This window comes from Capsella rubella, unplaced genomic scaffold (genome assembly GCF_000375325.1).
Source record: "Capsella rubella cultivar Monte Gargano unplaced genomic scaffold, Caprub1_0 scaffold_7, whole genome shotgun sequence".
NCBI classification, from domain to species: Eukaryota; Viridiplantae; Streptophyta; class Magnoliopsida; order Brassicales; family Brassicaceae; genus Capsella; species Capsella rubella.
Genome location: NW_006238917.1, coordinates 8,882,989 through 8,908,954, shown reverse-complemented (window position 1 = coordinate 8,908,954; position 25,966 = coordinate 8,882,989). Strand labels below are relative to the sequence as shown.

Below are 25,966 nucleotides of genomic sequence, written 5' to 3'. Positions count from 1 at the left end.
ACAGAACAGGAACACATCTTCCTCTTTTCTGACAGATCTAAAGCGAAGTTATATGTATTGTAATGTAAATTTTGAAAAGCAGCCAAGTATATTTATGCAACTAATAGAAAATCAGACTTCATGTTTATAGTTTATAAACATGTAGTTTCTAAAAATATGTTTGAAATGAACTTAATAGAGGACTTTTTTGGGTTGAATATATTTTAATATTCATTACAAAAAAAAAATAGAGATATAATACATTCTTGAAATTGAAAGGTGGCCACTACTTATTATCGTCAGTAAAAGATGTAATGGTTTAAAATATTTTTCTTTCATCTTTCATTTACTGAAAATGATTATTTGAAGATAAGTGACCTATCTCTCTATCTTTCGGGTCCATCTTTATATTTATTATTTACATCATTATCCACCAACCCCATCTTCTTCTTATTCTTCATCTTCTCTACTGAGATTTCTCATTTTTTTAGAAAACTCATCCTTGAATGAACGGTGGTGCATGGATGTGGAACCCTAACAAAATTGAAGAACTGGAGGATGATGACGAATCTTGGGAAGTCAAAGCCTTCGAGCAAGACACTAAAGGCAACATCTCTGGTACCACTTGGCCACCAAGATCTTACACTTGCAACTTCTGCCGCCGTGAGTTCCGTTCTGCTCAAGCCTTAGGCGGTCACATGAATGTCCACCGCCGTGACCGTGCCTCATCTAGGGCTCATCAAGGTCACACTGCCGCGGCTGCCGCTAGAAGCAACAGCGGCGGGACGTTACTCAATCCTTGTGCTCCGACGTTGCCTACACTTATAATCCAATCCACGTCCAGTAACATCGAAGGTCTGTCCCATTTCTACCAATTGCAAAACCCTAATGGCATTTTTGGTAATTCCGGTGATATGATGAATCTTTATGGTACGACTTCGTTTCCTTCGAGCAACCATTCGTTTTCGGTGTTGAATTCTCCGGTAGAGGTTCCTCCTCGGCTTATAGATTATTCGACAGGAGATGATGAGAGCATTGGCTCGATGAAAGAGACGACAGGAACATCAGTGGATGAGCTTGATCTTGAACTTCGACTAGGGCATAATCCACCGTGACAATCGAGGCTCTCGACATTAATAAATATCCAAATTCATACACAGGTTCTTTTAAATCTTTATTACATGTTGTTGTTAAATTCTGAATTCAATTTGGCTTGAATTGTGTATCGCAATTAAATTCATTTGATTCTCATGCTTTGTTTCCTTGCTTTTCACATTAAGTTTACATAGAGATAAAAGACTATATAGTTACTTAATTTCATTGATCAAATCCACATATATACAACGAACCCTGCATTTTCTTATTAATTTGTAAAATACTTTATAGCAATCCCTCCGAATCTGTTATATGCATTAATGTATATATATCCGTCTTGATGATCATTACTTGGTTTATTTTTTGTTGATCATTACTTGGTTTAGCAAGGATTTTATTAAAAAGTACCAAGGATTTTTTTTTTTTTTTTTTTAACTCTATTTTTATATTTACAAACCTTTATTAGTAGATAAACAATTGAACCTTATCAGTAGGGAATAAAATCATTTACTTTCATGTTAGAAGTTTCTTCAAATTACAAACAATATACCGTTCTCAACAAAATATATTAAGATGCCAATATGTTTTTGTCCATTTATTTCAATGAAGAAATTTTTTCGTACCATTTCTATATGCTTTAGGGTTTTGAAGTACTTGAATGTTGCAGATATATATCGATATATGGAAATGAGTTTAGCTCCATGAGATTTGTTATATGTATACTCCATGTGTAGCACGTAAACTAGCTTGTACGTGCATTACTTTAATTTAGTTTCGGATTAAATATTTTATTATATATTTAAAACGATTTATGGATCTTATCATATATTATTTTCTAAAGGGTATCAGTTATGGCAGATAATTTGGCAGAAATTCTTGTTTTTCTGTGTATAAATAAAGTTCTCTATAGCTAATATAACTACAATAATCTCTAATCTATTTTAGCAACGTGAATTTTAACTAGTGCATTTTATTATTCACGATGTAAGATAAAAATGAAGTTAGAATAATATAATATAACAATTAGAATTATGATAAATTTTGATGCGTTTTACATATGCAACCAGTAGTATAATTGCAACACATCATTTTAAACGTACACTTTATGTTTTTTTTTTTGGTTAACTCTTATATATATACTATAATTAATGATTGAAGAACAAAGAAGCTTAACGATAAATAGAAAGCAATTCAAAAGCTTGATTAACTAATTAAGTAGCTCTCTCAGTCGCTCATCTTTCCCATATGTAAATTTTTTATGTTGGTTCTATATATATAAGTACTCTCATCAATTAAATCTAATTAAAAAAGAAACGTACGTGGAACAAAGAACGTGACGATAATAAATAGAGAGGATCTAAAATTAGGGTAAAGGGAATTGGAATCCAAAAAATGGAAGAAGATTTTGAGGACCACCTGGAAATGGAAGAAGAGATAGAGAAGGCATGTGAGCTCTTTTTAATTCGTTGCATGTTTCTTCTTTACTCAGATCTATTTCTGTCTCCACAATATATATTACTCTCTCTCTTTTATGTTAAATTATAACCCGAATATATATTAGTACAACTACCATAACTTGTATTAAAAAAACACGAAATGAATTTGACATTATCTTGTCTTGGACCCCCACATGTGAAATCCAAAAACATTTAAAGCTAGCTAAGGCAATTTAGAGTTATGTTGTTCCTTCTAGCTTGTTTTGGTCCCCGCTCCCCCACCTTCTCTAGCTAGCATCAAACTTTGTAATTGTCTTCGACATATAACATATTTCTACGACGTATGATTCAGTTCTGATATTTACCCGAATTGTTTTCTTTCTAACTTTCCTAATTAGTTTCACTTAAAGAGGGGGAAAAAACTTCACCAAGAGATCCAATGAAGATTTAAAACCTTCATTACTAGGTTACTTGGGTTCATCTATCATTTATCAACAGTTCATTTTTTTCCTCATTTATCAACAGTTATTAGGGTTGCAAAGAAAGAAAATGTTATATTTACATTTTTTGGATAAAAATGTTATATTTACTTGTTTTTACTTTAAAGATGAAGCAAGACAAACCGAAGAGGACAGAGATATACCGACCAAGATTCGTGTCCGTAAAAGCAAAACTGAGATATGAATTTTGTTGGTATGCAAATAAATTACAAATGTTTGATGCTTAAGACCAAATGAAAATTAAAAAAAGAGATTTAGGGATTTGGTATCTGTGAGAGGAACAGTCCACTGAATCAGTGAGATAGGATTCTTTTGAGTATGCTGTCTTCTTCTGCTCAGCATGGTTCGAATCCCAATATCGATCATCCATTGTCTCTTTCACCTTTGTTTTCACAAGTAGAAATAAACTTTGGTTATTATTTTCGACAAAGGATATATATATGACGTACGTATGAGCCATTTGAAGTTGGAATCAATAGTTCTGAAATTATTACTATCATTCTGTCGTAATCTAACTCTTACCAATATTATCTGTTCATAATGTCTATTTCACAACTTATCCACAATAAAGTAAAATCATGGTTTTCATTTAATTAAAATAACATTAAATTAATACTGAGAGGAAATAAAAAAAATCTAAAAAATTGTATAGTAATTAATTGGTTAATATGTTCGTAGTTTGTCTCATGGAACCTCACATGTGGTATAAAGTTGTTCCTAATGATTATTCCTCTGAGAAGAGTCTATTTGGGTAAAGCCGGAGATATCTCTTTCGACGGACCTTTTGGTGTCTTCTATTTATAGTGGATCCATTATATCAAGAAATGTTGGCAACTACAAACAGAATGGTGAATAGTACTTAGCTTCATGGAAAGGTTAAGCTCCAACACTTTCATGATTAATATATTATTCCATCTTCTCCGTTTTGTTCTGTGACTAAGAAGATAGACTTTGATAGTTGGTTGTGTGATTGTAATAATTTTGAAAGTATTAAATGTTTGTTCACTTTACTTTTTTACATGCTACATATATATATCAAGTTTGGCACCGTGTTGCTATCCCAAAATGTATTTTCATAAATTTAATTTGCAAGTTAATCGGAATTGATCGTATTCGTGGTCGTCTAACCCCGTGGTGAATCACCACTACAACAATTTGTCTTCTTGGCAACATGAGAGCGGAAACACACGTGACCATATCTTATTCTTATGCACCTACTTATCAACTATTTGTAATTACGTAGCGATAAAAACTGGTCATTTATTACACTCCATGCTTCGTAGGACCATTGGATTTAAATGCAAGCCTTGCAACAATGACACTATATTGCAAGTTTGCAACACATCTTAGTTGGTAGGTTACTACTTAATACTTATGACTTATGAGCTATAGCGTAAGAAAGATAAGCATTACCATATGCACACAACATCCATAGAATTAAAGATATTCTTGTAACCATGGTCATGTGATAGAACGTGTTGTTTTAAGCAATCCAAGTCTCTTGCAGTCAAGTAATCTTCTTCAACTTTGGTTTTAACGTTTTCCTCCCTCGATATATTGTATAAAGTCACAATTTCATGATGTTGGTTTGGTGAAATGCATAGTTTATATTTGAATCTTCATTATATGGCGAACTCTTCTTAGTTTACATTGTATCACAAAACCCTCTTTTCTGTTTGTTTGATTCTGTTACGTATACATGTAACAAAAAGTTTATAATTTTTGTTTTTTTTTTGTTTTTAATTGCCAACTTCATTTAAATGAACTAACCTGAAATGCACTTTGGCTAAAGATATACTCCCTCTGTTTCTAAAAGATTGATGTTTATGAGATTTTCCGTAAATTAAGAAACAATCATGATTATTTTAAAAAACTTTGTTTCTCTCACCAAAAAAATATTATTTAATTAAAAGCCAATATCATCCTTTATGAAACGGAGAGAGTATATATATATAAAGTTAACTTTTTCTCTCTTCTCCTTAAGCCACATCATCATTCACCTTATTTTATTATTTAATCTTTAAAATTAATTATATCATTTTATCATTTAATTGTAATATTTAAACCTATGTAAATAAGTTTTTCCAAAATGAATATGAAAGGTCTTTTTTTATATTATACATTATAAAAGTAAAAAAAATAATTGATTAAGAGTTAAAAAACTTACTAATTATTGATTATACTAACAAATATATAAATAATAGATTATAGTTTTTAGTGAATATTTAAAATATATATATGATTATATTTACACAATGAAAACCTAAATAATGGGATTTAACGGGAATAAAACAAAAAGTAAGAAATTTTGAGAATATAAATATATCTAATTTATGTCTCAAAAAATTTTCTAACATAAGTGAGATAGGTCAGGCCGAAACATGAATTCTATTTTTTAAAAACATATAAAAAGGTAAAAATAAAAATAATATCTCTTTAAAAGTTTCCAATATGAATTTAACTATTTGTTTCCAATACAACACATATGTTAAACTAATAAAAAATAAAAAATTAACTATATTTCATAAAATTGAAAATTAAAATAAAACATTATTAAATGAAATAAACTAAATATAAAGTAAACTATACTAATATGTTAAATTTAAAAATTGTTCCATATGAAAAAAAAAAACATAAAATCAGAAAAATATATAATAGTATATAAATGATCATTACGAGATATAAAGTTCGACAAATCCAAAAAAAAAGGAAAACGTAAAACAAAAAATAATAAATTATGACAATATAGAAAGATATAATGTAAACAATTAAAAATACAACAATTCGCCCGAAACCCACAAATCATGTTCAAATTTCATGCCAACATATAAAAGGGCTCAAATATTAACATCTAGATCTATATTTGGTAAAAACCCTAATAGCACACGTTTCTCAATGATTCTCAACCGCACTTCCATTTACACCCACACTTTGACTTATACTATACACACTTAATTTCTCAACGACTAATGAAGCTAAAACTCAATAGTTTTTCTATACAAACACAATTTAAGTTTTAAAAAGTAAAGTATGGTATAGTGAAAAAAATAAGTAGGAAATAAAATACGAACCAATTATTCATAAACAATATAATAAACTCTCGCGCGTAGCGCGGACAACCGACTAGTATAATATATTACAGTTGATTTCTAGCTAGCTAGCTAGAGACAAACAAACATAGTAGCGACGCGTTGCATTGCATCCTTTTTGCTAACCTAACATGTCCGGCTATGTAAGATATGATCTTAAAATGTGGTTTGTATATGAGAATGTCAATCATATGTACATTAGTAAAAATAATTCGAAGTTTTACTTATGCTTGGCCAGTTGATGTTGTGTGTGTGAGCTGCAATAGACCCTAAACCAAAGAATTTATACACATATTTTGGAACCCAAATAAAAGGAAGAGTATAGCATTGGTAATCATGAAGTCTTAAGATTTGCTTAACATCATTGCATCGTATACTATACTTAAATTAATTTATTCTCTTTCGTATAAAATTTAATTTAGTTATTACGCATACAGAGTGTAATAACGTAACACTCCACATAAAAAAAAAAAAAGGGTCCAAAGTAAAACCTTGGACAAACACGAGCGAGGCTCACGCAACAATCAAACCGAAGCTTATCTGATTTGTCAAACCCCTCAACACAAAAGAATAAACACATTTTTGGTGCAGCGATGGCTTCGTCTTCTAAAGCACTGATCGAATCCTTAGGCTCTCTTGACAAAGACTCATACGTTTCTCTCCTATCGAAACTCATCGGCGAATCAAAGTTGGTCCAGAACAATCCGCCGGAGCTCATCCCTCAAGAGGATCTAATCGTGAACCACGTCCTCGACTCTCTCCGTCCTTACAGCACAGAAAGTGGTGGTGGTCCTCTGGTGATCAATCATGTGGCGTATCACTCTGGGAGAGGTAATCTCATCGTGGAGTACCCAGGATCTGTTCCCGGAAAGATCTTATCTTTCGTCGGTATGCATATGGACGTCGTCACTGCCAATCCCGATGACTGGGTAATCTCGATTGAACTCTTCTTCTCGTGGTTTTGATTGGTGCCCATTAGAATTAGGGCAAAATCTGATACTGGGTTATGAAGAACTGATGTGAATTGTTCCAAATATCAAACCTTTCTCTGTTTTGTGTACTCTAGGGCTTAATAAGTTTATGAATTTCAACTACTCTGAACTTGATTTATTGAGATTTTTGATTTTGTTGTTCAATTGATTCGAATTTGTGAAGGAGTACACTATGATGAGTGTCTCTGTTTGACTCTTGTTTTTTGTTCTTAGGAATTTGATCCTTTCTCTCTAAGCATAGATGGTGATAAGCTTCGTGGTAGAGGGACTACAGATTGTCTTGGTCATGTTGCTCTTGTCTCTGAACTCATGAAGAGACTCGGGCAAACCAAACCGGCGTTGAAATCAACTGTAGTGGCGGTTTTCATCGCCAGCGAGGAGAACTCTTCCATTCCAGGTGTTGGTGTGGACATGCTGGTTAAAGACAAACTTCTTGATAAGCTCAAATCCGGACCCTTGTTAGTTTCCATTTTTCTTGATCATCTTTTGGGGTAAAACATTGGAGAGGATGAATGAAGCTTATTGATGTGTGTATTCTTATGAAGGTTTTGGATTGATACGGCGGATAAGCAGCCGTGTGTTGGAACTGGCGGTATGATTCCGTGGAAGCTTCATGTTACAGGAAAGCTTTTCCATAGCGGTTTAGCTCACAAGGTATTTTCTATATGAATGGTTAGTCAGATTGATGAAATTGCAACCTCGGCATTGATTGTTTTCTTCTCTTTATATGAAGGCGATTAACGCTTTGGAGTTAGCAATGGAAGGGCTTAAGGAAATCCAAACCCGGTTCTACAGAGACTTTCCGCCTCATCCACAAGAGGATGTTTATGGTTTTGCAACACCATCCACCATGAAGCCAACGCAGTGGTCTTGTAAGTTGAGGAATCTAAAGCATAATGTATGCCTAATGACTTTATATATTGTCTACTTACTCCATAAAATTGTTTGGTTTCGCAGATCCAGCAGGTGGAATCAATCAAATCCCTGGGGAATGTACTGTTTCCGGTGATGTCAGGTTATGTTTCTAAAGTTGTAAATACCATAAAATCAAGATGTCTTATTGTGTTTTACTTACTATTCTTCTCTGTTCTTTTTTAATTTCAGATTAACTCCTTTCTATGAGTAAGTCTCCTCACAATTCACCCTTAATCGTTTCTCAATGCATTTAGACACACTTAAATAGTTTTTTGGTTGTTGCAGCGTTAAGGAAGTGATGACGAAGCTGCAAGAGTATGTTGACGACATAAACAGTAACATAGAGAAGCTCGAAACCCGTGGTCCTGTTTCAAAATATGTCTTACCAGATGAGAATTTACGAGGAAGGTTTGAACTTTCTTCTTCGCCTTATTCTTCTCTAATATGGTCCCAACCAAAATCTTCAAAGTCTTGTCTCTTGCAGGCTCATGTTAAGCTTTGATGAAGCGTCAGCTGGAGTTGCGTGTAATCTTGATTCCCCTGGCTTTCACGTTCTATGCAAAGCAACTGAAGAAGTTGTTGGACACGTGAAACCTTACTCGATCACCGGTACTTTGCCTCTAATCCGAGACCTCAAGGTAATCCATTGGAAGTTAAAACAACCCTAACCTAACTAAGTAATTAGACTGCAGACTAATGATCTTTCAGAGTTCTCTGCAACTTAATCTTTCTAAATTAATGAATTATGGTCTTGGTTTGTAGGATGAAGGTTTCGATGTGCAAACTTCAGGATACGGTATTACAAAATCCTCTCAAGAGTCTCTCTTATAGAATTTCCTCATATTTTATCCTCATCACTTTTAAATTTGCCTGCAGGTCTCATGGCTACATATCATGCAAAGAACGAATACTGCCTTCTTACAGACATGTGCCAAGGCTTTGATGTCTTCGTTAGGATCATTTCTCAACTTGATCAAGACTAACATCAGATAGAAGATCTTAAAATAAAAGCTTCACATAGCTAGCTACTCTCTTATTATGTATTAACTATTGGTTCTATACACTTTGCTTCTATCTATTTGTACAAGTCAACGGTGGCTCAATACATAAGACACTTTACAAAATTACAAACAAAGGAAAAGTTTGTTCAGTTATTTATCTATCTTGAATTGTCGCCTTCAGTTTCAAGTTGCTGAACACGTAACCGGAGTCTTTGCTGATGATGGTGTAATTTCCAGAGACCATTCCCCAATACAACAGCCGAGTATATACCATGTGTGATGATAGGAGCAAGAAGATTGTTTGTCTGCAATGTTATTAGTTTGTATTCAGCAAAATTACGTTGTCAAGTGGGGAAAAAGGAATGCCTGAATAGAATAAGTAAAACCTGAATCCATTCAAAGCCGAGGTATAGACCCAAAAGCCCTTCGAGCAGTGGAGAGTAAATTTTCTTCATCTGTCTTCGCTCGTACCAAGCTGCAAAAAGGAACATGGAGAATACTTTCAAGTGTTAGATTATGAAACATATCTAAACCCTTATGCTTTACCAAGTTTAAGTACCTGCAAATAACTTCTTCAGCTCTTCCCGGGCAGAGTGAGTTTTCAAGACCGGTGCCATTATATAAGTTGGATCTAAGAGAAATAAAGAAACAAAGTTAGTCAAGTTAATGGTCTTGTAACATATGTAAGTGTTTTGAGATTTCAGGGGAACCTTTAGGGGAAGCAGCCATGTAATAGAGAGAACCGGTGAGAGCAGCTGTAATAGTTGCTGCAAATGCTTGAGCAAACGGTACAAATGGTGGCAAGAGTCCAGTCTGTAGATTTTAACAATATGAAGTCAATCTAAAGTTCCGAGTCTAAGGAACAGAAACGAAAAGAGTAATAACAGAAAGATTACCAAAGCGACCATCCCCCGAGAATCTGAGATGAGATTTGTGCCTCTTAAGAATATGTCAGCTAGTGCACCCTGCAATAAACCAACACCGAAAATGAGCAAACTTCACACACCAAAAACAGAAACTCGAGGAACAAGAACAACTGAAGAATATTACTATAAGGCACGGAACCTGAAACGCAGCGCGATAGAAGAGCTCTTCTCCAATTGAACTTGCAGTAACTACTAGGATAAACTGAAGAAAGATTCAAGAAAAAGCTCAAGGTTAGTACTTGTTCATTCTTTCTCAAAGATTCAAAAAAAAAACAAGCTTGAAGTTGAAAAGATTCTGCTAATGTTCTTGACCTGCCAAGCTGACATTCCATGAAAGAAGCCCCGAAGCTCCTCATCTTCAACATCTCTAATGGCACGAGCGTGCGGGGAAAATTTCACAACTTCATCCTAAACCCGAAAGAGAGCAGAAAACAATCAAATTTTTTTTCCATAAACACCAAAGCAGCTTCATAACCAGTAAAGAGAGATCCCTTATCCCTAAACTTACATCAAGAATGAAGAGAAGAGCCATAATTGGAGGAGAAGCATAACCAAGTCCAGCAATAATTGCATCTAAAGAAGCATTAAAACCTCCTGTGTAATCAATTCCAGCTACTTCACATATGAATCTCCCTGCTACAGCCATTCCACAGTATATTCCTGTTTTTCCCCAAATTAGCAAAACCACAATCCCAAAAGTTTCAGTTTTTAATAAAGTTTCAACTTTGAAATTCATAAAGGAAACATTTTTTTCCAAAATTGCTCAATCAACTCATGACTCACCGATTCCATAACTCAACTTAACAATAGCACCGATCTTATCCCAAGCTTTGAAATCTCCGCCGTTTCCTCCAACAAATTCGCCGACAGAAGTAACCTCACCGGAAGGTCCAGCTAAACCACCACCACCACCACCAACAAATTCGCCGCTACTGAAACTTCCCACCGACGTTACATCTCCAGAAGTAACAGCTAAACCACGCGCCGTCGCATCTCCGTCGTCGATCACTTCACCGCTGCTCTGTCCAGCGGATGACGAAGACGTCGACGACGCTTTGATAGACCTCGATTTCTCTAGCGAAAGACCATTCAACCGTGAAATTCTCTTCCCTCTACGTTTCTGCGAATCCGATCTCGAACTCGCCGGAGAATCGAAAAGCTTAGAACTACAATTACTACTCCTAAACCCACCGCTTCCACTAGTACACCAAGACGAAGATGAAGACGAAGAAGAAGAGAGAGTAACTCTTGTGGTACTACAGGACAACAAAGGAAGACCCATTTATAACATGCGACAGCTCTCAGGCGAAAGTTATCGGAATAACGCCGGTAATTTCGCCGGAGAGATCCTCTTCTTCATTTAGAGAGAGAAAAGAGAGAAATAAACGGTGACCGTGCGTTTTGTGATATATACATGAACAGAAGTGGATAGATATGGGCCGTTGGATGAGAGATACAGAGTTAATCTAACGGCTGTGAGGAGTTTAGTAATAGAGACCACTTAAATTGACAAAGAAGAGTAATTGAAGTTGAGTACGTACCTTCATCATTGATTTTGATTTGTACTTTGCATGTCTACACGTTAACCATTCGTTGTTGGGCTGTTAATGGGCTTGATATCTTAGCATTTGAATGAGACCATGTCAGAATTTAACATACACGTAAAAGAAAAATCAACAAAACACAAAAAAAAATGGTTATATGAATCATGATTTTGCTTTGTTGCATGTAAGTTTCGGTGATGTAGAAGAAAGGGGAATACCAATTTGCATACATAAAAATTAATCTATGGAAATGTATAAACCCACTATGATATCAATTTGACAACAATAAATTCATCATAAGTGATTAAAACTATATTAATATGAAATCTTTCATTTTCTGTATTTTTTTCCGGTAGAAAGAAATATTTCGTTTAAACGATTCTCGTAAACCTCCATTGTAAGAACTTAACATACACTATACTGAATACTGATATACCTTTATAACAATTTGAAACACATACTGAATACTGGATAGTCATAACCAAGGGCTACAACCGCAATGTCAACGACAAACAAGACATGCTAAATGGAAGAAACTAGAGGGGGGATGGGTTAAGTGTAATTATGATGCTTCTCATCATGAGGGAAACAGAGATTCTGGCCTCGGTTGGATAATAAGGAATTCGACCGGTATTTTCTTACATGGTGGAATGGGACGATTTCAAGGACGTGCTACACCTGCGGAGGCCGAATGTACAGCACTCTTATGGGCGATCCAAGCAACATGGGCTAATGGTTATCGTAGAATTGACTTTGAAGGGGATAATCTAACAATCACTCAACTCTTACAAAGCCGCGAAGCTACTCCACGGCTTCACTACTTGAACACGATACAACAATGGCGATCAATGTTCACCGACATTCGCTTTTCTTTTCGTCATCGAGAGCAGAACTCATGTGCTGATATACTTGCAAAACAAGCTCTCAATAATAGTCATCACTTTAAATTGTATCATTCATGTCCTGCCTTTTTACTATCTGCTGTAAACAACGATTGTGGACCTTAATTCTAATAAAGTTATTGGAAGGAAAAAAAAAAAACAATTTGAAACACATGTTTGTTGCATCTACTACAATAATAATGATTTGTCTTACTTATACAATTTCCATTTATTCCTATCATGATTTAGTATGCTTTTATATATATAAAAAATATCGTAAACAATAGTAAAATTTGATCTCGACATCTGTCGAGAATAATAATCTTTCATGATTCAACAAGATTTGCTTTTATAGAGCTAAATAATAAGTATGGAATATACTTGTGGCTTTACAAGGTATGTGTAAATTATTTTACATAAGTTGTTAAAAGATGTACATATGTTAGGTTACACATGCAAATACAAAATTCATCAATTTAATTACGTACTTTATCACAAACACATAAAAAAAAAAGATAGGGCCTTAAATCAAAGTATATTTAAAATCTAAACAAGCAAATTTGGTATAAATTTTATTAAATAAAATTATAAATGAAAAGGTAAAAAAAGAGAAGTAAATACAACTAAATACACTGCCTAAAATAGATAATCGAAACTAGACAATTATCAAATTGCTTTACTTGCAAATAAAGAAAATAAGACAAGATACTAGTATAACAAGGAAAATAATTGATAGATTGACTCTAACTTTGGTCTTTAAATATGGTTTATCTTCTTCCTCGTTTCCTCATACTTTCAATTTGGTTTTGTATCATCGGTAAGTATTCTTCCAAATTCATCAATTTGTCTTCACTTTGATTTGGATTTTTCTTTGCATCAAGTGAAGAGTATATCAAATCTCCAAAAATTATTGTTTTTTAATTTTAATTTTTATTAAAATATGTTTTTATACTGGAGGAGATTAGGATATGTTGTCTTTCCAATTTTATTTATAATCTTACGATTTGATTATCTTGAGGGGTAAAATATAGATTTGCAAAGATTGATCACTTTGTTTGAATCAAAAGAGAATTATTCTTCTTATTTTTTCTCTCCTTCAATTGTGTTGAATACTTGTTTTTGTTCTTTCATAGTTAAAATTCACAATTATCAATTAAATTTGTAGTACTTACGATGAATTTGGTATTAAACTGTGGTTCATTTATTGGTGTTTGAGATTCATTAATGGATAATTATTTTATTTTTAAAATATGATTCAAGGATTTGGACTCCAATAGATTTGTTGAGGCACAACATATATACCATCAACTATGGTTTCAAACACTCATGAGAATGATCATATTGTGGTTTCTAAAGAGATTACACAGGTATGATCTTCCTCCAAAAACACACATGACTTAAGAGAATATGATTTTACAGAAATATCTTCCTCACAAGTAAATGCTTTAGCGAAGGTTTAATATATATTCTCTGTTTCTGTCATCATAGATGTAGACGAATGTTTCTTTAATTTTTCATAGAAAAATGAAACTGATAAGGGGTTAGAATGATGCACAAATAAAATCGTATGTGCAGCTTGATGGTGATGATATTGAAAATAAAAGAGTTGAAGAAACTAGAATCCTCGATGGTAACAATGAATCGTCTCATGTTGAGGCAGAAGTACGTAATTATTTTCTCTTAAGTTAATTTGTTAAACCTTATCTTATATATTCATGTTATCGACATGATCATAACAATGATTATTTTGCAGGTAACTATTTGTGATACATGTGGTAATCAAGGATATAAATATTCACTTGTGACTTGTTCCAACTGCAAAGTTGGTGCTGAACATACGTAATATATTTTTCCCCCAAGAATATTCGTATTTTTCTAACCATGCAATTACATAATAGAAATGTTTTCATTTGAGTATCATTTATCAATTTTTTTCTTTTTTTTTTTGGTTATTGTAGCTATTGCATGATGGAAAAGGTAGATATGAATCTTAATAATTGGTTTTGCTATGACTGCGTTGAAGAGATTGATGGAATGCAAAAGGAAGAAAAAATTGAAGAAACAAGTTCTAAGAAAAGGAAACTAGAATCTGTTATTGATGTTTCAGAGGTAATCCATGAAAAAAAAATGCAGTTATAATCTAACCCTAAAAGCAAAGTTCTACATATAAAAAGTTCACTCAAGTTTTATAAGACAAAATTCTAAAACTATTGGCAACTAAAAACAAAAACCACTCTTGTGTTTTGTTTCTTTTGCAGATTACAGAAAAGAGATCACCTCAAAGACGAGCTAATTTCTTGAATAATGAAATCGCAGATTTTGACTTGAACGTGGATCTTAACATAGAACTAGCAGGTGAAATTCTTGGTATAGATGTAAACAGAAACCTTCTCACAGAGTTGAACGAAGACCATGACATAAATCTGAACACAAATGATCATGGCATAGATATGCGACATAAGTTAGGTCATGCTTCATCTTCTGAAGCAGAATCTTCAAGTCATTTCCAATCTCAATGTGCAAAGAGACTTCAGGTGGATACAAAATTCTCTACACATATCGAATCAAAAAATATATTCTGTACTAATAAATAAAGAAACATGTGATTCGAAGACATGTTTTAATAACAAAATTAAAACATGTGATTCGTTTTGTTATTTTCTTAAAATGTGTTTTGTCTTGTTATAAAAGGATGGGTTTTGTCTTCAAGAAAATAAATGTTTTCTCATTCGTTGAAGATTAACATTCATAAACTTTTTAATCTAGAAATTATACAATAATTTTCTATAGTTTCTTCTTTTTATTTGCAATATTTCCAACACTTTTTTTTCTTTTGAGAAAATATTTGTTTTCATTCATTAAATCAAACAAGGTTTAAAGTAGCCAATGATACAAGGATAATATGGCTTGATACAAAACAGAAACAACATAAAAGGTTAATAGCAAATGTTACACTAAGATTACTAAAATTGTTCGACAAAGGATACACGAGAGCTTGAAGACTAAAGCTAGTTAGCGAATTGGCTCAATACTGAAGAATTGAAATATAAGAAGAATTAAAACATAACTATACTTAAGAAGTCCGGAGTTATTACCAATGTTTTTGTTTCTCATCGCTGTTTATTAGTTAGACTTTACTAAGCTGTACAATAAAAAGAACTTGGAATTTTAGAACAAATGGATTAAAGTTATATTTAATTAAGAGATTAATGTAGCTCACATTTATAAAGTTTCTCGAATAAAAAAAAGATTTGTTCTTAATATATCAAATTAGAGTTGATAATAGGGCATTATTGTAATGAAATAATTAAAAAATGAAAGATGAACAACAACAACGTAACCATCGATTAGGTGGTCATACCACACTGCCCACCAGGTCCACCGAACGTGAGCATCTCTCCACTGCCTAGTTCAAACTTACGAAACCATACATCGTAACACTTTGGACTATTCACATATTCCTCAAACGAATTCGAGTCAATATCGTACAATCCATCATCAAAGAAAATCTTAAGTTGTTTCATGTAACATCCTAAATAGTCTCGGAACCCTACTTGTCTCGGTAAAAACCCTGACCCCATTGGAGGGCTGGTAGCTCCATATGGCCCTCCTGCATACCCACCGAAGTAAATTTTTGATACTCTTTCCATCGAATAAATATGAGACTGCCAATAGCCTATCAAGGTCTTTTTCGTCATCAACAACCAGTTTTTTGTTTTGGTATCCTGTATGATTTGTACATATATATGTTCTTAGTATTACTTGCTAAATACTTGAATAGAACTAAGATATATTTATACTTTCATGTGTTTCTCTTACCTGACCGACAAGAAGATGAGTAGCGTACTGTTTTTTGTTTATGACACTAACTTTATCATAAACCATTCCAGGGTAGATTGTTTTATGGACTTGGACATATCCCCCTCGACACATCGCGTTGTAGCATCCGGTTTGGTGTCTATTTGACTGTTAAAATTAAAAATCTAGTTAATTAATGTATACTTATTTAGTTATGAACACATCAAAACCAAAGATATTTGAAGTCATATCAAGGTTGAGAATTGGATTAATATATAAAGTGTAACGTTACTTACTATCCAGAATGTTGTTAGCCGTGGACGATCATCTGCGTACAATCCTGTATGCACCTAAAAGACAAAATCAATTGCATGTGCGATAGCTTATAAGTTCATAACTCAACATATATGATGATTTTAATGGACAGCTCTAGCTACATTTTGTAGTATACTTACAGCCCAACCGAATTGGATGCTGCTTATCGTATCATTTTCTCTGTGATTTAGCCAAACCCAAGCTTTGCTAAACTGATTTGGCAATACTCTTGGTTTGTAAATATTGAAAAGTGCTGATGCTCCACCATATGTCGTTGTGTCATTGTCAAATGGTTTAATAATTGCATACTAACCAAAAATAGTTTCTCATGTTATTACATTATTTAAAAAAATAATATTAATAACTGTAGGTTAATGTCGTGGTTAAGATATACTTACATGTAGGTTGGCTTCTGAAATAATTTTCTCCGGATGGATAAAATTATTAGTATAGTTAATCTGCGGTCTGTGAATCGGTACTTGTCCTTTAGGACAACGTTCTTCAGATGTACCACTGACCAGATCTGCTACTTCCGGTTCCGGCTCCATCGATAGCATGGCTAGGAACTCGGCACTTGGTCTCATCTATACGATTTATACAAACAAAACATTTGAGAAATAAATCTTGATGTGAAATATTTCCATGGTTATACGTTACATACATAAACTGTATATTGATAAACTCAACTTTATAACGATCATGAAACATATATATACCTGGATTTGGTGATCCTTCATCGATGGATGTTGAAATGCAGGTTGCTTATAGATGTCAACACACTCATATTCTAGTTCTCTCTGTCATAAACATTAGATATATGAGTCGACGTATATCGGTATATATATACAAACAAATAATGTAATAATTAAGTTTTGTTATTGTATGACTACCTGAACTGATGGAGAGATATAATAAGAAAAAAAACAAATGAAGAGACATAATAACCAGTAGAAAGCCATAGCTTATTGTTTTGATCACATTCTGCTTTGCAGAACAACTTGTTATATATATATCCTTAAAACTCTTAATTAAGAAGATTATAGTCTCCGTTGACCAAAAAAATAAAAAGAAAAAGAAGAAGATTATAGTCTTTAGTCAGCGTTATTAACTCAATTTTAAAGTAGATACCAAATGAGACATGGTTGGAAATAGAAAAGTCAAAGCTTGTTGATTTTTTCCTCATTTGTTTCCGTTATAGATCGTGGTTAGGTTATAATATACACGCAGCCAATACTAATTTATGAAAAAGAAAAACGTAAAGTTCATTAATCTTTTTGGTTAGTCAAAGTACTCTCGTTAATCCAAATGGTAATTTATAATATTGATATTGATAAAAGATGAGGAAAGAAAATTTCAATGAATGGTTGACTGGATAAATAAAAACTGGATAATGTCATTTAATTCACGAACTTTCAAATTTAAGTATTTAAATCACGAATTTTTATGTAGTCATTTAAAACATAAATTTTTCGTTGACTTGTTCTTAAAACATCATTTTTTGTTGACAAAGCTAAAATAAACATTATATACTCAAATCCGTTTACAGAGCAGCTAGCTATCACTAATCCATATTTGTTAGTGAGAAACGACTTCATTTAAGGTTAAACGATATCTCCAAATCGTGATCTTAACATCATGATCCAAAAATCAAATCTCTAATTTTTCATTTGGGGATTTTTTTTATCTATAAAATGACGTCGTTTCTTACTAATAGAGATGGATTAATGATGGTTAAATGTTTGTTAGTTGTTCTGTTATTTGAGAATATGATGTTCATTTAGGATTGGTCAACAAAAAATGATGTTTTAAAAACAAAGTCAACATAAGTTTATGTTTTGAATGGACACATAGAATGTTTGTGATTTAAATGGCGTAAATTTGAAAGTTTGTGAATTAAATGACATTTTTCTCCAAACTAAACCGGGTCAACATCGACATGAGTTTTTGATATGTATCACTCTTAGGCATGTCAATAGGGCTAAAGCCCGCGGCCTAATCCGGCCCGGCCCTGAAATATACCAGCTCGGGCTTATATATATATATGTCCAAGAAAATCCGTGCTTTTTGGGCAAAGCCCATTCGGGCTAAAGGGTTTTATGGACTTAACCCGGTCGAGCTCAGACCTGCCCGAAAAGCCCTTAAACAAACATATTTTGAATTTTTTTAATATTTTATTTTTCATATTTACTTATATAAAATCTTTATCTATAACATTTTCTATATATATCAAAACTGAATAAAGCAAAAACAATATATAAGTATCTTGATTTTGAAAACATTGAAATATATTAAATTTTGACTTTATCATCTACTTAAAAATATTTTAGTTTCATGTTTTATTGGGTTAAAGTGTAAACAATTTATTTGGTCTTAAGTTAATTTAAACGAATATCGATAATTTATTTAAAATTTGATACATTCTTTTTATAATATACTTTTAAGTCCAAAAAACTTTGTAGCTTTGTTAGGGCTGGACCGGACTTTGAAATATAGGCTCGGATCATTTCCCGGCCGGGCTGGACTCAAATCTATGAAGGCTTTACGGCTTTTGGGCCGGGCCGGGCCAGCCCGATGCCTAATCACTGTACACAATATGCTAGAAGCTGTAATAAAATTGTTAATTGATGAATTCATTTTGAGTTAATTAAATAAAGTTATTAAGCAATTCATTTAGAATTAATTAAATAACTTTATAATAGGTACTATTTAGTTTTGGATTAATTATAGGTTTAAATTTGATAAATATAGCTGAACTACACTGTTATAGATATAGTTGTAAGTTGACTAATTTATTGATTTCCTTTTGAAAAGCTCTCTTAATTCACCTTTTTTTTGCAGTTTCCAAACTTATGAAGGCGGCAATGAAGTGGATAGGAGGTGAACCGTGAACTAGGAAGAAGTGCTTTATAGAAATTTAGGTCCACGCCTAATAGGTCCATGCATAATTCAGTTCAGTGATTTTGCACCCATTTAAATAATTTGTTAGGTCACGCCTGCCTGGGATCATTCTTTGTCATATAGCCATAAACTCGTTCCCTATGTACCATGTAAGGGAGGGAAGAAGTAGCTGTCGAAAGAAGTATCCAACTCTTTGTGTTAGCTACCTACTTGTTCTTAACATTTGTTATGAAAAAAGATATGGTCGGAAGTGTGCAAAGGAGGAGATGCAGAGATGGGAGGTGTGTGTTGGAACTTGTTCGGATCCTACAATTGTGTCATAAAAGAGTCGAAAGAGGAGTTTGGTGTTGGAACTTGTTCGGATCCTACATCTATGTCATGTATGTTTTGGTGTTTTAATTAAGGTTATATATTAATTCATCAGGAGATCATTTGGTAATAAACATGTATAGCTGCATTAACCTTGTTCAAACCCTTGTTCTCGCTTTTATTCACGTCTTATTAGGACACTATATATATCCTTGGAACCTCTTCAACTAGCTAGAAGATGAAACTATATAGATTTACACATATAGCGAACACGATGGTTCATATTCATGTTATAAAAGGCCAACCCCAAGTCCTAACATTTGTCTCTTATATATCTTTTTGTGACAAACCCGGTGGCCAATAATCATTTCGTAAAGCTCTAAACTCCAAAACATTCATGTCGCCATCTATAAAGGTGGCAACAATAGACAAATATGTCATCACTATCAAACACAACAATACCCCTCCCCAAGTTAGGAGGACATGGACACTTTTGTTCCGGTCAGCCTATTCTTAGAGGTTTATCTCTAGACTCTAGTACTAGTCTTGCTCATGTATCTTAATTTTTTGACAACTTGGTTTTGAAGATTCTTTCTTCACAACTTGTTCATGCTTTTTCTTGTCAGACTTGTTTTGGAACATTTTCTCTTATGTGTTTTCTTTGAATTCTCTTTCTTACCATCATGCTCAAAGATTCATTTCCACTAGTAGTTTGCTTAGGCCTTAGTGTTTGCTAGCTTTAGAGAGTCTTTTCCGTAATAACTTCTATAAAAGTTAGACTCAAGTTCAGAAATATTGATCTTCGTCTCATATTTGTAATATTTACTCTTTTCAAAAAATATTGATTTTTTTCCTATCAAATAATAAAATCTACCCAAGACATAACAACTATCTTTTGTTTAATATTTTAAGTACATTTTATTAATCATGACATATATAACATTTGGCTTCCAATCATCTACTAACCTTTTAATTAATACATAGTTAACAAAAAACGAAAGTTCAGTTGGGAAATAAATCTTTGTTACGATAAGATATTACAAAAGTGTCATTAGGGGATGGGGTTTAATGTTTATAATTTAGAATTTAGAGTTTGAAAATTTAAAATTTAATTTTAGTTTTATGGTATTTTTGTCCTAAAAACAAAAATAATGGTATTTTAGAGAATGATCCATATTTATATTCGTATATAGTACTAGTAACTCTCAAAAATAATTTTGCACTATTCCAAAACAGTGTGTGCTCAATCGACTAAAAATTCCAAAAGAACTCATATTTAAAAATAGAAATATATAGATATACTAATTAAGACAAAAATATGTGTTCAATCAGCTAAAATTTTTATATGATGATTCAGATTATATTACAAATAAGATCTAAATGAGTCTAATCTGCATGAGTATGAATCTTACTTAACAAATCCAAATTTATAAGTATATATCGAGTTAATTTATACCGAAAATAAATTTTAAACATGTAAACGGTTTTAAATAGTACTCTCTCTGTTTTAAATTAGTCATCATTTAAGATTTTTTACACAGATTAAGAAAATATTTAAATTTTCTATTTTACCCTCTCTTAATATACTTTCTACTTTTTTTATTGATTAATTTAAAACAGGTTGGATAAAACTGAAAATTTTACCAAACATTTGCATCGAAAAGCTAAAACAATAACTATAATGAAACAAAATATTAACTCTATAACGACAAATAAAAAAGAAACAAAATATTAACTCTATAACGATAAATAAAAAAGAAACGGAAAGAATATTACTTCTAAAATACATTTAAATTTCCAAAATTCTTAAAATATCACATAACGAATAACGACAGACGAATTATATATAGTAAGACAGCTGGATCAATAAATTTTAAAAAAACTTTAGATAGGCGTTACAACATAAAATATAATTAATTTAAACAATATGAAGTAAAATAGATTAAATTATACTAATACAAACATAAATTCTATATGAACAAATTTTTTTTTTTTACAAAAACATCAATATTTATATAGGATTTTCAATTTCTCACCAAATATGAGTTCAAAGAAAAATTCGACATTTACAAAAAATAATACCAAAAAAAGAAATTGGGAATAAAAAGAAACTTATTAAGCTATACGACTCGATTCCAATTTTTTTCCCACATCATAATAAGTAACTAATAGAAGACTCCACGTCAACTCTTTTTTTTTATTTTCCCCTCTCTCTCTCTCTCCCTCACACACTCTCTCTGTTATAATATTTCAACGATAAATACAGAGAGAGAGAGACTCTCTAAAGCTCGTCGTTGTCGTCAATGGTGAATCTCAAACCAATTTGATAAAAAACTCCAAAAAACACCACAAACACACAACAGCGACAAGAGCAAGAACGAAAACTTCATCACGATGCCTTCGGAGCTAACACCAGAAGAACGATCGGAGCTGAAAGAATCAATCGCCGAGTTCCACACATACAAACTCGGACCAGGGAGCTGCAGCTCACTCCACGCGCAACGAATCCACGCGCCGCCGGAGCTCGTGTGGTCAATCGTCAGGAGATTCGACAAACCGCAAACCTACAAACACTTCATCAAATCCTGCTCCGTCGAACAGGGCTTCGAGATGCGCGTCGGATGCACGCGCGACGTGATCGTGATCAGCGGTTTGCCGGCGAACACTTCGACGGAGAGGCTAGACGTGCTCGACGACGAGAGGAAGGTCACGGGGTTCAGCATCATCGGAGGAGAGCACAGGCTCACGAATTACAGATCCGTCACGACGGTGCATCGGTTCGAGAAGGAGGACCGGATCTGGACGGTGGTTTTGGAGTCGTACGTCGTGGATATGCCGGAAGGGAACTCCGAGGACGATACGCGTATGTTTGCTGATACGGTTGTCAAGCTTAATTTGCAGAAACTAGCGACTGTTACTGAAGCTATGGCTCGTAACTCCGGTGCCGGAAGTGCTTCTCAGGTGACGAAGACGACGACGTCGTGATATAAAAAGAAATAATAAAAATTATTTATTTTTCTTTCTTTCTTTCTTTTTTTCAAAACAAAAAAAAAATGTTATTTATTATGTTGTTGCTTCATAAAAAGATTCTCTCTATTTAAAAAAAAAAGCTTTGTCTAGATGATGATGATAGAAATATTATTACTATTTACATATGATAAGGTTGAAAAAGACAAAAATGTCCTTATATGAAAGGTTATTTTGGGGAGTAAAGGAAATGGATAAGTATGAATCTTTCCATTTTGGTTTGGTATATTCCTTTGTGTAAGTCAACATTTTCGTCTCTGCAACAACAAACTCTCATAAGTCATAATCCAAAAACAAAGAACACACCATATTAAAAATGAAATAAAACGTTCATAAAAGTAAGAAATAGAGATTTAGAAAATATAAAGATTTATCGTGATATGTTTTTAGTACTTTTTTATTTCTTTTTTGTTAAAAAAGTACTGGCGTAAGATTTTTTCACGTGTATTTTTTATTTTATTTTTGCTTTTTAAGTATGGTTAGATTTAGTCTGTGATCTGTCTTAAATTGTAATAGCTTTTTTCGTAAAATCTCAACATTGTAAAAAAACAAAATTATAGGGGGAAAAAAAAACAGAAGAGGGGATATAAAAGTGTGTGCCGTTTTCATACAGATTCTGGTGGGTGTTGTCACCTTTTTGCAATATTAGTCAGTCAGGCGCTATTTTATATTGTCCCACTTGAATACTTTTTTATATCTCTCATAGTATCATTTTTTATAACCAAAAAAGTTATTATTATTATTATTATAAAAAATTTGATGTGGGCGATCCATTATGATGCGACATTATTTATTTATAGCTTATAGAATTCAACTGGATCGAGACAATGGCGAAAGGTCATTTCTTTCTTTCTTTTTTGTGATTATTTAAAAAACATTTGTGACTATTTTGCAAAAGTTTGAAGAAAACAAGAACTTCTAGTTAAGGCAAAGGTGATGATGATGCTGGGGTGTTGCAAGTTGTGTGCCAGCTTTGGTTTCATTTTTTATTTTTATTGCAAGTTGCACAACTTGGGTTTGTTATTAAACGCCGACATAAAGGTAAGAGACTATACAATTATTATTATTATTATTATTTTGCGCAAAGAAGATCAAAGAAATAGAGAGAATGTACTTGAAGTCTTGAAGTTTGATGATGGAGGTTGAGCCAATTAGAAGATTGATATTTTTCTTTGAGCACTTCCTCACCTACTTTAATCATTATCATCGTTAACGTCAAATCTTTCTTTTTCGATTTCTTTACTCTGCTTTGCGACGACGGCGAGATCTAAATCTTGATTGCATAGTATTATTATATACTAATCACAATTATACGTTCAAATTATAGAGTTTTAGGTGAACCCTAATCAATTGGTTTATAAAAAAAACAGTTCATCAGAGCAACATTATTGAAAAGCTCTTAGAATCGAAATATAAGATATAAAATACTATGTTAATATACTCTATTTTGATCCTAAGAGCTTTCCAATAATATTAGTCTTAATACCATGTCCAATGCAAGTTTTTAAGCCAATATCTTAGAAATAAAAGTGCAAAAAATAAATCAAAAATCATTATTAAGCTAAGAGATATCTCTTAGATAAGAAGTTTTGAGAAAGTTTCTTAGGGACACGTGTCGGTACAAGAGAGTTTAAGAAAAAAAAATTATTTAAATATAAAAATTATAAAGTTTTATATGGTTTATAAAATACTTCTATATAATAAATACTACTGAGAGATTCGATACAGATATTTTATAATGTTTTAAAGTGTTTTAAATCTTTTATACAAGTTTTATAAGGTTTTAAAAAGATTTTTATTAGATTTTATAAAGTTTGAAAAGGAGTATTTTTAAAAAGTGGTATTTGAAAAGAGGTATTTTGGAAATTATCTTTCTTTTCCCACCAAATATCTTTTCCCACCAAAGCAAAAAACTCTCCATCTCTCTCTCGTTCTCTCATGCAACAAAACAGTTTCATCTCTTGTCTGATCTGGTTAAGAATATTTAGCAAAATTTTGGCAACAACTAAAATATGATTTGTATCATGTGTTTTTATTATGTTTTAGTTATGTTTATATTATGTGTGTTACAAATTAATAATTTTTATGTTTATAAAATTTTAATTTTCAAATTTTTTTTTCAAGAACTCCAATTAAGAGTTTTATTATTGGAGGTGGATAATTTTAATTATTTTCAAAAAATTCTTATTTAAAAAAATTACACCATTTATTATTAAAAAATTACTAAAAAATTTTAATAACATACTACCATTGGACATGCTCTAACTGTTAAATCACTAGCAAAGAAAGCAAACAAGTTAATAATAATATAAGTGTGGTTTGTTTCGCAGCTGTGGAAATGCATGTATTCTTATTCGTCTGATTGTTGTAGGAGAAATTTACGGCATGTTAATGTGCCATACATTATATTCCACAATTAAAATGTTTGAACGTCGGTTAAATTTAACGGCTAAAAATATGTTTACAGCATCCGTGTGTGGTGACCGAACAAACATACCTATAATAATAGAAATCGGATTCACATGTTGTTTAAACTAATTTACAATTCAAAAACACTTATATTTAATTCATTGATTTATATCTGAAAAATTAAGATTTTATGGTTAGAAAAGTTCTTATTTTGAATGACCGTATTAATAAATAACATCTCATATCAAAAATTAGATAAAACTTTTGATTAGTATAAAAAAGGGATATAAATCATTCCATTTATTGCAATGAACCTTTTGATATAAAAGATAACTCGTTTGAATCTTCCAAATCGTTTAAAAAACAAAAAAAAAATGAAAATGTTTTAAAAAATCTATTAAACAAAGAAAAATTAAATTAAATTTTTTTACGTATGACAACGATAACAAAGGAATGAGGCCATAGATGAAAAAGTAGATAACTCAAATGATTTCTTACGGATACATGTATATCACACATATTTGGTGTTAGTCATTCTACGAGAAATATTTGGAACCATCGGTGTTTTGACCACTATAGGATAGGAAGTAGATCAGATATATATTGTATATGTGCTAAAGGACGAAACTATCAAAATCTCAGAGAACCATATTTCTCAATGCTTCCGACGACGTTTAGTCAGAACTACTCCGCCAAAATATGTGTTTACGTAACGTAACGTGCTTAGGTTTTGTGTTAAAAACAAAACAAAAAATAAGAAGAAGAGTTTTCTCACTCTCCAATGTTATATTTTTGTAAGAAAGTTCTCATATACGATTTTATGTTATGATCGGGTCATATATATTTATAAGA

General features: G+C 32.3%; 7 protein-coding genes across 8 annotated transcripts; 5 read left to right on the top strand and 2 right to left on the bottom strand.

The window, feature by feature from the left end:
- The first annotated feature begins 255 nt into the window (after nucleotides 1–255).
- On the top strand, nucleotides 256–1,242 carry LOC17877983 (zinc finger protein 10). 2 transcript variants are annotated; one of them, XM_006285401.2, is made up of 2 exons: nucleotides 256–290; nucleotides 471–1,242. In XM_006285401.2, the coding sequence occupies exon 2, from the start codon at nucleotides 486–488 to the stop codon at nucleotides 1,092–1,094; it is 609 nt and encodes a 202-aa protein (XP_006285463.1). In that variant the 5' UTR covers nucleotides 256–290; nucleotides 471–485; the 3' UTR covers nucleotides 1,095–1,242. The 2 variants fall into 2 exon arrangements, with proteins under 2 accessions (XP_006285463.1, XP_023635179.1); XM_023779411.1 differs by lacking the exon at nucleotides 256–290 and having other exon boundaries at nucleotides 420–909; nucleotides 1,000–1,242.
- A 5,371-nt stretch (nucleotides 1,243–6,613) lies between these two features.
- LOC17877764 (acetylornithine deacetylase) lies at nucleotides 6,614–9,130 on the top strand. The gene is made up of 10 exons (XM_023778199.1): nucleotides 6,614–7,028; nucleotides 7,305–7,549; nucleotides 7,637–7,745; nucleotides 7,825–7,963; nucleotides 8,049–8,106; nucleotides 8,196–8,213; nucleotides 8,292–8,414; nucleotides 8,491–8,644; nucleotides 8,769–8,802; nucleotides 8,883–9,130. Exons 1-10 carry the CDS (start codon nucleotides 6,693–6,695, stop codon nucleotides 8,987–8,989), a joined length of 1,323 nt encoding a protein of 440 aa, XP_023633967.1. The 5' UTR covers nucleotides 6,614–6,692; the 3' UTR covers nucleotides 8,990–9,130.
- Nucleotides 9,006–11,404, bottom strand: LOC17877503. The gene is made up of 9 exons (XM_006283713.2): nucleotides 10,717–11,404; nucleotides 10,442–10,593; nucleotides 10,246–10,341; nucleotides 10,073–10,135; nucleotides 9,904–9,972; nucleotides 9,718–9,820; nucleotides 9,567–9,638; nucleotides 9,394–9,482; nucleotides 9,006–9,312 (listed from the first exon to the last, which is right to left on the bottom strand). Exons 1-9 carry the CDS (start codon nucleotides 11,213–11,215, stop codon nucleotides 9,166–9,168), a joined length of 1,290 nt encoding a protein of 429 aa, XP_006283775.1. The 5' UTR covers nucleotides 11,216–11,404; the 3' UTR covers nucleotides 9,006–9,165.
- Nucleotides 11,405–11,721: 317 nt separating this feature from the next.
- On the top strand, nucleotides 11,722–12,484 carry LOC17878769. The gene is made up of 2 exons (XM_006285920.2): nucleotides 11,722–11,729; nucleotides 11,953–12,484. Exons 1-2 carry the CDS (start codon nucleotides 11,722–11,724, stop codon nucleotides 12,482–12,484), a joined length of 540 nt encoding a protein of 179 aa, XP_006285982.2.
- An 844-nt stretch (nucleotides 12,485–13,328) lies between these two features.
- LOC17879209 lies at nucleotides 13,329–14,952 on the top strand. The gene is made up of 6 exons (XM_006284924.2): nucleotides 13,329–13,378; nucleotides 13,619–13,725; nucleotides 13,934–14,020; nucleotides 14,112–14,197; nucleotides 14,317–14,467; nucleotides 14,617–14,952. Exons 2-6 carry the CDS (start codon nucleotides 13,669–13,671, stop codon nucleotides 14,950–14,952), a joined length of 717 nt encoding a protein of 238 aa, XP_006284986.2. The 5' UTR covers nucleotides 13,329–13,378; nucleotides 13,619–13,668.
- A 753-nt stretch (nucleotides 14,953–15,705) lies between these two features.
- On the bottom strand, nucleotides 15,706–17,430 carry LOC17879767. The gene is made up of 7 exons (XM_006285421.1): nucleotides 17,362–17,430; nucleotides 17,188–17,268; nucleotides 16,870–17,055; nucleotides 16,612–16,779; nucleotides 16,453–16,506; nucleotides 16,178–16,324; nucleotides 15,706–16,083 (listed from the first exon to the last, which is right to left on the bottom strand). Exons 1-7 carry the CDS (start codon nucleotides 17,428–17,430, stop codon nucleotides 15,706–15,708), a joined length of 1,083 nt encoding a protein of 360 aa, XP_006285483.1.
- A 4,332-nt stretch (nucleotides 17,431–21,762) lies between these two features.
- On the top strand, nucleotides 21,763–22,833 carry LOC17878327 (abscisic acid receptor PYR1). The gene has a single exon (XM_006285090.2). It carries the CDS (start codon nucleotides 22,073–22,075, stop codon nucleotides 22,661–22,663), a length of 591 nt encoding a protein of 196 aa, XP_006285152.1. The 5' UTR covers nucleotides 21,763–22,072; the 3' UTR covers nucleotides 22,664–22,833.
- Nucleotides 22,834–25,966: the final 3,133 nt, after the last annotated feature.

Coding starts and splice junctions, on each gene's coding strand:
- LOC17879209 (XM_006284924.2), top strand. CDS start 13,669: ATGGTTTCAAACACTCATGAGAATGATCATATTGTGGTTTCTAAAGAG. Junction 14,021..14,111: donor CGTCTCATGTTGAGGCAGAA/GTACGTAATTAT, acceptor ATTATTTTGCAG/GTAACTATTTGTGATACATG. Junction 14,468..14,616: donor CTGTTATTGATGTTTCAGAG/GTAATCCATGAA, acceptor TTTCTTTTGCAG/ATTACAGAAAAGAGATCACC.
- LOC17877983 (XM_006285401.2), top strand. CDS start 486: ATGAACGGTGGTGCATGGATGTGGAACCCTAACAAAATTGAAGAACTG.
- LOC17877503 (XM_006283713.2), bottom strand. CDS start 11,215: ATGGGTCTTCCTTTGTTGTCCTGTAGTACCACAAGAGTTACTCTCTCT. Junction 10,136..10,245: donor ATGGAATGTCAGCTTGGCAG/GTCAAGAACATT, acceptor ATCTTTCTTCAG/TTTATCCTAGTAGTTACTGC. Junction 9,483..9,566: donor GCTGAAGAAGTTATTTGCAG/GTACTTAAACTT, acceptor TCCTTTTTGCAG/CTTGGTACGAGCGAAGACAG.
- LOC17878327 (XM_006285090.2), top strand. CDS start 22,073: ATGCCTTCGGAGCTAACACCAGAAGAACGATCGGAGCTGAAAGAATCA.
- LOC17879767 (XM_006285421.1), bottom strand. CDS start 17,430: ATGGCTTTCTACTGGTTATTATGTCTCTTCATTTGTTTTTTTTCTTAT. Junction 16,325..16,452: donor GGCTAACAACATTCTGGATA/GTAAGTAACGTT, acceptor TAATTTTAACAG/TCAAATAGACACCAAACCGG. Junction 16,084..16,177: donor CTCATCTTCTTGTCGGTCAG/GTAAGAGAAACA, acceptor CAAATCATACAG/GATACCAAAACAAAAAACTG.
- LOC17877764 (XM_023778199.1), top strand. CDS start 6,693: ATGGCTTCGTCTTCTAAAGCACTGATCGAATCCTTAGGCTCTCTTGAC. Junction 7,029..7,304: donor CTGCCAATCCCGATGACTGG/GTAATCTCGATT, acceptor TTTTGTTCTTAG/GAATTTGATCCTTTCTCTCT. Junction 8,803..8,882: donor TGTGCAAACTTCAGGATACG/GTATTACAAAAT, acceptor ATTTGCCTGCAG/GTCTCATGGCTACATATCAT.